Source organism: Pygocentrus nattereri, chromosome 9 (genome assembly GCF_015220715.1).
Source record: "Pygocentrus nattereri isolate fPygNat1 chromosome 9, fPygNat1.pri, whole genome shotgun sequence".
Classification (NCBI taxonomy): Eukaryota; Metazoa; Chordata; class Actinopteri; order Characiformes; family Serrasalmidae; genus Pygocentrus; species Pygocentrus nattereri.
In genome coordinates, this window is record NC_051219.1 from 15,444,587 (window position 1) to 15,457,197 (window position 12,611).

The 12,611-nt window shown below is 40.1% G+C and overlaps 1 protein-coding gene across 5 annotated transcripts; it reads right to left on the reverse strand.

Moving 5' to 3' along the window:
- Positions 1 to 541: 541 nt before the first annotated feature.
- On the reverse strand, positions 542 to 9,587 carry sdf4 (stromal cell derived factor 4). 5 transcript variants are annotated; one of them, XM_017707979.2, is made up of 7 exons: positions 9,462 to 9,587; positions 8,302 to 8,646; positions 7,569 to 7,705; positions 5,316 to 5,429; positions 4,881 to 5,039; positions 4,386 to 4,561; positions 3,126 to 3,302 (listed from the first exon to the last, which is right to left on the reverse strand). In XM_017707979.2, the coding sequence occupies exons 2-7, from the start codon at positions 8,607 to 8,609 to the stop codon at positions 3,126 to 3,128; spliced, it is 1,071 nt and encodes a 356-aa protein (XP_017563468.1). In that variant the 5' UTR covers positions 8,610 to 8,646; positions 9,462 to 9,587. The 5 variants fall into 5 exon arrangements, with proteins under 5 accessions (XP_037397439.1, XP_017563468.1, XP_017563467.1 ...); XM_017707978.2 differs by having other exon boundaries at positions 8,302 to 8,649; XM_017707981.2 differs by lacking the exon at positions 9,462 to 9,587 and adding an exon at positions 9,272 to 9,425.
- Positions 9,588 to 12,611: the final 3,024 nt, after the last annotated feature.

The window sequence follows — 12,611 nt, forward strand, 5'->3', positions numbered from 1 at the left end:
TTGCTGAGTGTTTTTGGGTGGTCCCTGGTAGTTAAAGCAGAGTGTCAGACAAAATCAGTTTAGTAAAACTTTTAACAGAAATATAAATAAAGCTGGTTATACAGTTGTAACCAATCTAGCATAGCAAATGTCAGCAATGATATTTTAAACAAAATCATTTTATACCAGACCTTGTCTGGGACTCAGAGCAGTGGGAGAGCAGTTACTTTAGGGCAGAGAGAAGAGCACAAGTAGCTGACATAGGTTGCCAACTCTGAGTGGCAGTTTGCTAGATGTGATGTCACCTACGGCAAAATAAGTCCCACACAACTCAACTGAACTTCAGAGAAAGTGGCAGAAAATGTCATCTCAGAAATCTCTCAATAGAAAAGACCTGTTCGTTCTTTACCATTTAAAAGTAAAAATATCAAGACACTGCAGTTAATAGAAGAATACTATGAAAATGAGTGGACATGTGCTTTAAGCTATAACTACAGTCAATAATCCTTACCTACTCATAAAATGATGCACATGGTATAAAAAGTATACAGCACAACAGACATACAAACATACTGTTTAATGCATAACTGCAATACAATGAATTTCAAAGCTTCCAAGACATTCAGCAACTCGAAGGAAGTATCGGAAAATGGCTCAAACGAATGGCTTTAAATCAAGCAGTTCCACAGGATGAGGGTGTTATACTGTCAATACACTGTACATCGATGGCTTCATCAAATCATATCATGCACAAGGAGGTAATACAAAGCCAAGAAAGCAGAGTGTATGAGTACAGAATCAAAACACAAATCAAACCAGCTCTTAGCAAAGCATCAGTTTCTCCACATTACATGAGGTTCTGCTTGGATAATTAAAAAAAATATTTATTTCACCACCTAAATATTCCAATTTGTTTATAGTAAGTGCTGAAAGAGTTAATGCACAAGATTTTAGACCAATTTTAAGAGTTTGACATACACTATATGTCCAAAAGTATCCAGACACCCCTTCTAATGTACAACTACGCCAACACAGCTTGTATAATCTCCTCAGCGAAGCTGCCAATAGAATGTGATGCTCTGGAACATCTGCACACAGGTTTAAGGTCACCGTGTCCAATGACCAGCACCAACTAGAGGGGTATAAAGCCACCCAGTACTGGATTGAAGAGCAGTGCAACTGTGTTCTCTGGAGGGACATAACTGCATCCCATACCTTTGGGATACGTTGGTGTTCCTGATCCAGAACTAATCACCCAACACCAGTATCTGACCCCACTTGTGGCTGAATGCAATCAAATCCACACAGCAGTGTCCCAACATGTAAAGCCTTTCCAGAAAAGTAGAAGCTGTTACTGGGGCAAAAGAGAACAAACTCCATATTAGTACTCTTGATTTCAGAAGAAATGCTAGATGAGCATGTGCCTATAAACTTTTGGACATATAGCGTATGGTGAATCCTATTGAAGAGAAACAAAAACATCCAGGTTGGTTTTCCATTTTGCATCCCAAGTTAAAAAAAGACAAGTGAGCTATTAATATGGTACCAGAGCTGCTATGCTGTTTATTTCTACTGAGAATAAAACCAACTGGTTCCAGATCAACCTCTCTCAGATTCACTGCCAGAAAATCAATCAGAAATCTCTCACAACAGCCCAGACACCACCACCTCTGAAGGATAAAAGGCTGATGGATGCCCTTGAATGTGCCATGAATAAAGAGCTGCATCGTATAAAGTTGCCATTAAAATAAAGTTTCTCTAAGAGTAGCTGGACTTTCGGTCCATAGTTTTTGTCTCAATGTGCAAATAACAGCGGCCAGTTAAGAGAATTACACAGATTTATTTTTCCCAAATTTTCTTCATAATTAAAAGCTTTAGATTTAAATAAAGTAACAGTGGTTTGGTGTGAAACAAGCCATTATAGATAAATTAACCAAGCCCAAGATGTCAGTGTTTAATGGGACTTGAAACCTCACAAAGGCATTACCTGAACTGGTTTCAAATACACTGCATTATGCCAGAAACCAGACACCATTTTTGAGGTAAGGTTTTGGCCTTAACCATACCTATGAAAACCTATGAGAGGGGGGGGGGTAATTAATAATCGCTATTGTACCATTGTCAAGACTTTATATAAACTCAGAAGACAGAAGAGAATAAATATAAGGGCTGTATGTGTACAGTTAGTATGTTTCTCAATGCACAATTTCACATCAAACCACTTTGGCTCTATTAACATCTCAGCCACTGAAATTATGCAGAAAAACTGAAAAACAAATCAGTTAGGATTTTTCTCAATTCAGAAAACTACACATTATCTATGCAACTACTTTTCTAGACATATTTAATCTGATTTAATTGACTGCAACAGTCTGATAGGTAATTTATAATGCATATATACACACATTACATGTTACAATTTTACACTTTTGGCATTATTGTTCTCTTATATTGTTGTTGGCCCTTGAACTGTCCCCAGCTCAAGATGCAAAACCTTGGTGAAAACAGTAACTTTAGACGATCACCAGCAATTCCTGGTGGGAGTCTAAGGGATGTATATCATGGCATTTCCACAGAAACAATATTATTTACATAATTTTCTAACGCATCACTTCTAATGTTTGCAATTTTTTTTTTACACTTTGAGGAAAACTTACCTGGTTCACCTCAAAGCCATTATTTCCTCCACTAAACTCCTCATATACACATATTTCCCAAAATAACTGACAAAGTGACACAGTGTCTAAAATGAGCTGAAAAGCCATGAAACACAGTGTTTGAACAAGAGCAGCTCCAATAGAAGGCAGAACCCGACAGAGTTGAGGTGGGCTGCATGAAATTATAAAGGAGGAATATCATAAACATCTCAATGCTTTGCACTGAGACACAGGACAGACTTTAACACACACAGCATTCCAGGCACTACTTCAAGCAACCACACACACACACACACACACACACACACACACACACTTTCACTCCAATGGGTCAATCCAAACCTTGGCAGACAAAAACGTACCCAATCCTTGGGAATGTATGTACATATGTCTGCCTGTTTATCTGTTGGGCGGAGTAAGATTTGTTTAGTTTTCTGTTTTTTTTTTTTTTTTCTTTTCTCTCATTTTTGAGGGATTGAGGAGAATGTCCTAGAACTCCTCATGCACGTTGCGGGCATAGTCCATGAGCTTGCTGCCAGTGAAGTACTCGCTGTACTTGAGAATCTCCTCCAGTTCCAAGCTGTGGTTCTGGTTCTCGTCAGCCACAGCAATCATCTGCTTCGCTTCGTTCAGGGCGTTGTACTCATTCATGGGATCCATGTACTCCTGCAGGAGAGAAAAGATAACAGGGTTAGTGTTTAGAAAGTAGAGATGAACATTTTAACCATGTTTTTCTGGAGTAGTATTCAAATATTCCAATGAAAAAAATATTTTATATTGTTTTTACATGCAGCTAGCATGATCTGTGCCTAATCATTTTAGATGTATGTGGTTTTCCACACTAACAGCTCTCTTAAATCTATTAGGGATGGGTATTATAGTCCAAATTAATAGCTGAATTAATCACCCAATCAATCACTCATCTCCCCATTACCGAATTACATTAAAACCAGACCACAACTGCATAGTAAAGTGTCACTCTCTAGTCTTTAAGATACACAGACAAATGCAAGCTGTCTGTTTTCACCTCACCTAATGTTACTAGCCAAGTCACATCATGACTTATTTCACGTCATACCTCTACTTTAAAATCAGCAAGTTTGTGAAATGTTAGGTAGTGAGAGCCAACCTCATAAAGACTAAAACAAAGTTTTACTTGATTCCAGTAAATCTATGAGTGGAGTGTAAAATTAACTTAAGCTTCTTTTTTTATAAACACTGCTGCACTTTGTATCCTCTGCTACCCAACACCACAGACCTGGTGCTTCTTGTTTGGTGGCTGCAGTAGTCCTTCTATGTCTCTGTTTTAGAGTAGAGAGATAAGAATCCCTGACCAAAACTTAAGAAGCAGGCTCTTCATTGCCTTCTAGTGGGGTAAATAAAGTCAATAGTAATTTTTTAATGTACAAATTAGTGTCTCTGACATTATATGCTGATTCGGAGGTCTATTTGAACACTCAAACATTCTGACACATCCCAATCATGTATGTTCTAAACATTTCTATATATTTCTTAGCTTACATGTGTCAGTTTGACTTAATTTGACTTGAAATATCAGCTGGTGGTGTCCTACGGCTATGGTAAGACAATTTAATTTAATTTTTCTACTATTCTAATTCAACTCTACAAACTGGATATGACTTTTTAGAATACTGCATTAAGCAAACAAAATCCCTATATCCTTCCATTCCTATTAGGAAAAAACAGCAAGAGATGCTAGCTCCATGAAGGAGATACAAAAAGACCCACCTCAAGCTCTTCCATAGTGACTATGCCATTATGATTTGCATCAATAACCTCCTCAAACTCCTTCTTCCGCTCGCGGACCCAGTCATCATCAATGTCCTGAGCCTGTTGGTTCTCTACTGTCCCCTTGGGCAAGGAGATGAACTCAGACAGAGTCAGCTCTTTATCTCCATCTTGATCTGCCAAAAACATCAGTTGAAACACAGAGGATTTAGGTGACATTAAAACTGCATAAAGCACAAACAGAACAAGAACTAAAAATAACTACACAGCTTCATGATGTTCATGACATTATCATTGCTATTGATTACCATCTGAAAACACCAGCTGCCCTTATACATTTAACCAAGCATAGAAATAGTCCAAAATTACTTAGAATAAAATAATTAAAAATGTTTTTTTTTATCTGTTATAACATTGCGTTGCTTTCAAAACAAATTGCAAAAAGACTATAATAAAGATTTACTGAACTTATAGAACAGCCACGACCATGCGTACCTAGGTCTCTGATGATCTCCTTGACCATGTATTTGAGCATGCCTCTGCTGTGCTCTGGATGGAGGAAGGAGAGGAATTCCTCCTCATTCAGCAGCTGGTCAGCTGGAGGGTTATCTGCCTGAAACCAGCGATCCTTCAGACTTTCCAAAACCTCCTGGGCTGTGGGCATTTAAAAACACACACACACACACACACACACACACACACACACACACAAAAAAAAAAAGTAACACACTCCATATTACAGTCTTATTTTTAACATATTTCAAAAAGGCTGGTAAAACAAAATACAAAGAAAAGAACACATTAAATCAATCCAAAAAACTCCTCCTGAGTATTCTAAATATCAATGGTATGATTATAACTGATAAATATATAGAGATACAATGTAGTTGCTTAATGATCTGTGCATCACCCCTGTTACATTTCACTTACTTTCCTCATCCACTTTGAGTTCATCATTATTCTTTATCTTCACAGCCACTTCCATCTCATTGAAGCCTTTGCTGGCCAAAAACTTCACCCGGTATTCATCCCATGTTACATATCCTGAGAACACACAATTTTAAGGGGATAAGGTTGAAATCCTGTGAGCAAGTGGTAGTTTAGGGTGCATTCACTGCCATTATGTTGAAACCAAAAGTATGTCTCCTCACCCAGAAGAAAAACTGAAAATCTATAACCTACTTTACCTTTCAGATAAATAAATCTAAGGCAAATACCTTCAGTGTTCATCAAACTGATTCCATCAGATGGTCCACATTTTTGCTCTATCACTTTGGCCTGTGAGTTAGGCGGGAGCAAAAATGCCCCAAGGACTGGTTTGAGAACCACGGTCTTGCATGTTTTTACAGCTAAACAGGATTAAAACAATATCTAAATATATCTAGGGCACCTAACCCCCAATTGCTCCCGGAGCGCTGCAGATAGGGCTGCCCACCGCTTTGGCTGCCCCCTAGTGTGTATGCATTCACTAGTGTGTATGTGGTATTTCACTTCACGGATGGGTTAAATGTGGAGGTGAAATTTCCCCCGTTGTGGGACTAATAAGGGTCACTTAATCTTAATCTCTCAAGCTGTGTTGTGATTCTGTATGCAGAATCAGACCCATATTTGGAAAAGGTTCTAAGCTGTTTCTCTGTGAACTGAGTGGCGTTTAGGAAAATCACCATCACATCCTGTGTCAATCTATTTGGCTATACAGACATTTTTTTTCTGCTAAATGTCACCAGATCCTCTGAATTACTAGGTTCTCAAGGACCTACTATTGGTACATGCCAGCTGACACTGCTATGCACTTTGACATTATTGGACTGGCCACAACAAAACACTCCTCAAACCAACTAGTTTCATCAAATGTGGTAAGTTGACAGTTTTAGCCTGTAGCTTGAGTAGATGGTGTTGCTATATAACAATTTTATGTTTATTAGTACACTTGCCCTCATAAAGCATTATTTCAGTGCACAGGTGAATTAGCTTGTAGCACTTATGCAGCATTATTCGTATTTTTACTGAGAAACTACTACATAATGATCCAGTCACAGGGAAAAAAAACCTGTGAAGATTTTTGAAAACACCACTAATTTATATCATAGACAAAAAACGGCTTAGACACAGAGTTCCTAATGTGGACATGACACGGACTACAGAACGACAACAGGACTTTAGAGGTCACACTTTCAAATATACGCCACACTGGGGGTATCCTGATGTGACATGGTTAAAAACTTGCCTGCATTATTTAAATCCATATGATATGTTTGCTGGAACATGTGAATGCCTTGATGTATCCAAACACCCATAGAATCACTGTGACTGTTTTACTGTGTGAAATTATAACAATCAGCGACTGGTTAGAGGCATATTTGCATTAGAGATGCACCAATGCCATTTGTTTTCAGACCGTGCACATTTTTTCAGTACTGGTCTGATTCCAATACTATATGGAGTAACATACTTAGAATTAAGGCTTGCTTGACTGGTTGAGCTGTAGTTGAATGTACTCTAAAGCCAGGCAAACACTGCGATTTTTACAATCTTGTACTCTGGTGACTTGGTAGTACGTTTGAATAGACCATCTTGTACAGAAAAAGCCTACAATTTGTATACGCGCAATGTATGAAAACGCTCAGTCAGACTGAAATGGTACATGAAATGCAGCCTGCAGAAAGCTCTGCCTATGAACAATTGTGGATGAGGCCATTTCATTCAAAACAACACGCTATGCACCCAAGTACTCAGCAAAAATGCTAAGAAACTGAGCTACAGCAGCTTTGCTAACCTCAATGTGCACTGAAACTAAGCAAGCTATGATGTGTCTCTTTATTTAGTATATTCAGCATACACAGTTTTTGGTAGCCTCTTGTTAGCCTCTGTGTCTCCACCTGCACCACCACCAAGGCAGAATGTTTAAAAGTGACCACCAGCTTTGTGTCTGTCACGGTTCAGCAACATCTCCCTGTGTGAGCAGACTCTCGTCCAGTGCCAGTTTGAGACATTTGCTCATTAGCTTGGTAGTGTATACTCTGCTTAGAGCACATATCAGGAACAAGGTTGTACTGGATGTTAGCATCAGTGTATTTTTATGGGTACAACTAAACTAGCATGGTATTAATTCCACGCCCATTACCAAAAGCAGCTCTACTGCAACCTAAACAGTCCAAAAAAGGATTGCAACTTCAAGCTTACCATCTCCATCTGGGTCCACAGCACGAAAGCTGAGTTTATTTTCTCTAACTGCCTCTTGGAAGTGCTCCTCTGTTTTCTCCATGATCCATCGCTGCATCTCTTTAGCACTGACACTTCTGTCTTTATTGATATCAACCCTGTCAACAGCACAGACAAACTATATTGGATCAAATAAAATTAGGCTGATACACTGTAAAGGCACTGAAGGTAAGGTACCAAAAAGTGCACTTATTTATCACAATTTGAGTTTTTGGAGAATGTGACAAGAATGTCCCTCACGATAACAAGGTGGCAAAGGCCATCAGACATGTAGTGACTGAAAACCGTCTCACTTTCATATTCCTTTTGTCGCATTTTAAGGAATTGGTTCACTGCCAAATCAAATGTACAAAATTTCCCCTTAAACCAAACACAGATGATGGGCCAGATCATGTCTGGTGTTTGAAGTTTTGCACTGGAGCTACACACCTGATGCAGCTGATGTTTATGTCAGCCAAATGAGGCTAATATAACAGAAGTCTGTGCCACCCAATGAGATGTTGGCTCACATAAACGGACATTAGTTTTCAACTACATCAGCGTCACCGCTCCAGCGCAAAACTAAAGGAGCAGACTTCAGACATCAGAGATGACTCGGCTGATCGTCCACATATTATATTTCAGTGAACCATTTCTTTAGATGTTCCACATGTACTATCAAAGTGATGCAGCATAGGTAATCATTTACACTTACTTGGTAAATATTTCAATGAGCTTCTTTCTGTTCCTCCTGGGCTCAGAGTCCTCCTCAAACTCCTCCATTTCTTTCCCCAGGAACACTTCTTGGTGGAAGTCTTTGTTCAGGTGGCCGTCCATCTCCATTTTGACTCCGTTCAGGTGGTCGGGAGGGAGGATCTCGTTCGTCTCTTTACTGTCCGGGGTTTTGTCCTTGTGGACGGAGAAGTTCGCGGGCCGCGCGTTCACGTCCACCAACAGAAAGATAAGCAGGGCGACGGAGGCAACAGTCAGGTGCCCGCTTCGGGCTCTGCTTCTGGTGGACATGACTTCCAGCTCACACCTTACGGACAAGTGGAGGACACTGCTAAAACACAGAGAGAACACCTGAGCTCATTAGCCTGCTGTAAGACAGAAAGGCGAGAGGCTGAAGTGGCTCTCTGTCTGGCAGCTTCTTGTTTTTCCCGTTCCACTTAAATGGCGTAGCAGTTACATTCTGGTGCCTCAGGCCAGAACTTCACTGCTGCGTCACTTAAGGTGGAACGGGAAAGTAAGATGGCTACAAGAAGCTGACGAAGAGAGAGAGAGAGACAACTTAACTTCTGCTTCGCTAATCTGCCGGCTAACTAAATTAGCTAACGCTAGCTAACTAGGTTAGCTAACCTACGTTAGGTCATCCAGCAACGGTCTTGACCATAAGCATTTAGTCACACTGTCTGGAAATGTAGCAAATAACACGTGTTTCTTTATAATCCTCATCAAATTGAATAACTAATTTACCAACTTCAGTCGCATATGGAGTTGGCGGCCAACAGAGCTAGCGTATAACGTTACATCAGCTTAAAACGCTAGCGTTAGCTAGCTTAGCTTGTCCTGTCAGAGCTTCACCACAGAAACAAACGTCTCTGTTACATTAGCGTCCTTAAACAACACGGTTAAACGACAGTCTCATAAGTGAGCACTCAGCGAAAAGACAGGGAACAACCCACCGGTTCGGAAACAGACCCTCAACTAACGAGCAGAAACGGGTAAATGAAGGTTTGAACGGGCTGCTTCTGCCAGGCTTCGCCGACCGTTAACCTACAGCTCTACGTCGAACCTGACTGGACTTTACAGCTCGCGCAGTTCCTGTACACGTGGCCGGTCAGCAGGCGCTGCTCTGAGGCGGACTCTCCCTACCTGTGTCTGCCCAACCTCCTTCACAGAGTCAGACACGGAGGGCTGCGCGACTGAGGTATGCAGGTATGAAGTCGGCTTTCTTTTCAGGAACTGAACATTTCTGGCAGCTGTCAGGACTTCGTGTCTTCTTCTTTTAAAGCTGGATTAGTGCGTTATGGTCAGTGGCGCCTCCTATGGCCACTCAGTGAACTGGGATAGCTTTCGTATGACACTGCTTGGCTCCTGTGTGCTTAAAATCCCTCTAGTTATCTGATGTTTCCCTGGTGTCCGTAATTTCGACAGCCGGTTAGCTACACTGTATATCTTAACGCATTTAGACAATATATTTAATGGATGAAGCCAGTCTAGTGGAAAGCCTTCCCAGATAAGGGAAGGTAGAGGCTGTTACTGCAGCAAAAAACAGACAAACTCGCTTGATTTTGGAAGAAATGTTGGATAAGCAGGTATCTACCAGCCTTTGGACTGTAGGATACTGCCAAAACCAAGGATCAGTGCTGATGCCTAGATTAAAAGATACATGATACCTAATACATGATACCTGCTACCTAGATACAAGTTTTTGACTAAGAAAGGTTTGTTTTACTTCTAGTATCAGCTCTAGAGGTACGGAGGCCCGCTGATGACATCCTGTATAAACCCTGGCCTTATTAACGCGTGGGAACGAGATCCTAAGTACATAGATATAGTGTAATCTTTGACTTGCACCAATAAAGGGCTCTAGTACAGATCACTGCTGGTGACAACCTGTATAAATAAATATAAGACGTGGGAATGAGATAATTAAGTCGTGGCCACGCCTTATTAACGCGTGGGACGAGATCCGAATGTGTGGCCATGACTTTGCAAGCCGTGATCTCATTCTCACGCCTTACTAAGTCATGGTTACAACTTAATCATCTCATTTCCACTTATTACTAAGTCGTGGCCATGCCTTATTTTTATTTATCCTTGGTTTTGGCAGTATCCTAGCTCGAGGGTATCTCTTAGACTGCAGCCTGTTTGGAATGAGGGAGGGATATGGTTTCTGAGTAGAAAGCAAAGCAGGTTTGTAAGTCCCTGTGGACAGAAAAATGTCTGCTAAATGCTGTTAAATTAAACTTATTTAACTTTCTAGTTTCCTTTTGTTGACCACAGCAGCACCACAAAAAACTTCACTGTCATGCTATCCTACATGCGGCCTTAGACAGACCTGCTCAGAAATATGACCTGTAAAGTGTTCCATGAACTCTTTGGCTGGTCTTTTATCGCCGATTTTGGAGGGATTGTAAAATATAAAACAGGCTTTGCTTTCATCCAAACAGGGTTGGCCACACTATGGTGGACCTGCTGCAGTCCCTGATTGGACTCCTTTTCCATGCTTTAATGTCCTTATCCAGCTGCTTTCTATATAGCAGAGACTGTGGTAGAGTGCTTGCCAGCAATTTCAGGATGACTAGTCTAGTGATAATAATCGTTGTGAGGATTTGCTTTTTCTGTTGTTGTACAATTTGCTGAAGATTTCAGTAGACAGGGCTGGTGGTCTTTCATTGAACACCTGTGTGAATCCCTTTTTGCAGGCCTTCTATATCACAGCATTGCATTAGCAGGTACAGCTGGGAGAGACGAGTTACTCATGTATGTGGTACAGTATATACAGCATATATTATCCAAATGAGAATTTCTTGACTTTATTTCTGTTTCTTTCATGTCAAATTATGAAGTAGTTTGTCAGACTACACTTGTGCGTTATCTAACCTACTCTTATAAATGTTAGCCCTAAAGCTTTAATATTTAATTTGTCAGGTAATGTAATATTTTGTAGTGCAGCACTGCATCCCTTAGCCTCATCAGTTTGACAGAATTTACGATTTTGTAATCTTTCGTGTTTTCCTCCATCAGTCTTCTCTCACTACAATAGCATGCATTAAGCAAATATGGCATACAGCATACAACCCATGGGTACCTGTCAAGTAACATCAGATGTAAGCTTTCTTCTGCATTAATCCGCTAGAGAGAGAAAACATTTCAAACAGCCCACCCTCAAGTCTCCACCCAAAGTGCTTTTTTAAAAGTTCCTCCCACCTTCAAGATACATCATCAGAAGGCGGTTTCCTAGTCTTTAAACTCTTCCAATTGGAAATGGTTGAACAATTTAGATAAGGTCGTTCTTTTTCAGGGTTTGTTTCTTTTTCCTCTTTTCCTCATGAACAACACTAAACTGAGCTGAATGTGTTATTCAATGTTATCCACCAGAGGGTGTGAGAGTACTAAGAGCACTGATGTCTCCTAACTGGCAGCACATTCATGTTTGGCTCTGAAGCTTATAAGTACAACACATTTGGCCTACCTAATAAACATAACTCAGTGGTTTTTTAGCAAAACAACTAGATTTTTTTGTAATGAGTATTGATGAAAGAGTTTCTAAATAGATATTTAATGGTTTAGAACCAATAACATAACCAAATGTAATGAGACATGATCTTACACTACAATGTGGTGTAGGAACAATCATTGAAGGTGATTTTGAGGCAGATTAAAACTATATCTTGGACTAAAAGAAGCTGCATAGTGTAGGTTTAGGTTTAATCTGGGTCTAGGAAACCAGCCACTAGTATTTTGAGCTTATAACATTAATTACATATGTTTATTTTCAGCCCAGTCAACCGAGACATATAGGCACTGACATGTTTACGTTTTCCATGACTCAGTGAACTTTATTTAGTCTTCTTGAATAAACTGTGTCCCTAAAAGAGACACGTCCAATAAAGATAATAGAGAAAAATAATACTTGTGACAAGTAGAAAGTTTCTTCCCAGAGGTCTGTGCTGTTGTCTGTACAGTGTGACTACTCATTGACACAGTTCAGGGCAGCAGATCATTAAGGTGACTCCTTGTAAAAGTGAAGGAAATTTAGCACTTGTGCAGCAGGCTGGCTCCAGCCACTCTGAGAAATCAACCTTTGTTCTTTTGCAATTAGTTTAACGTCAGATGGCACAAAAATTGTGCCTGAGGCTTTTTTTTACGAGTTGTTTGAATCCTCCGGGGCTTTAGGACATATATGTGAGCACTAGTCTAGAGTAGAATAGAACATGCGTATACACACACATCCCCTGGAGTCTGCCAAAGAACTCTCCCTTGAGCTCTCACTTGAACATTTCATTTGTGAGATAA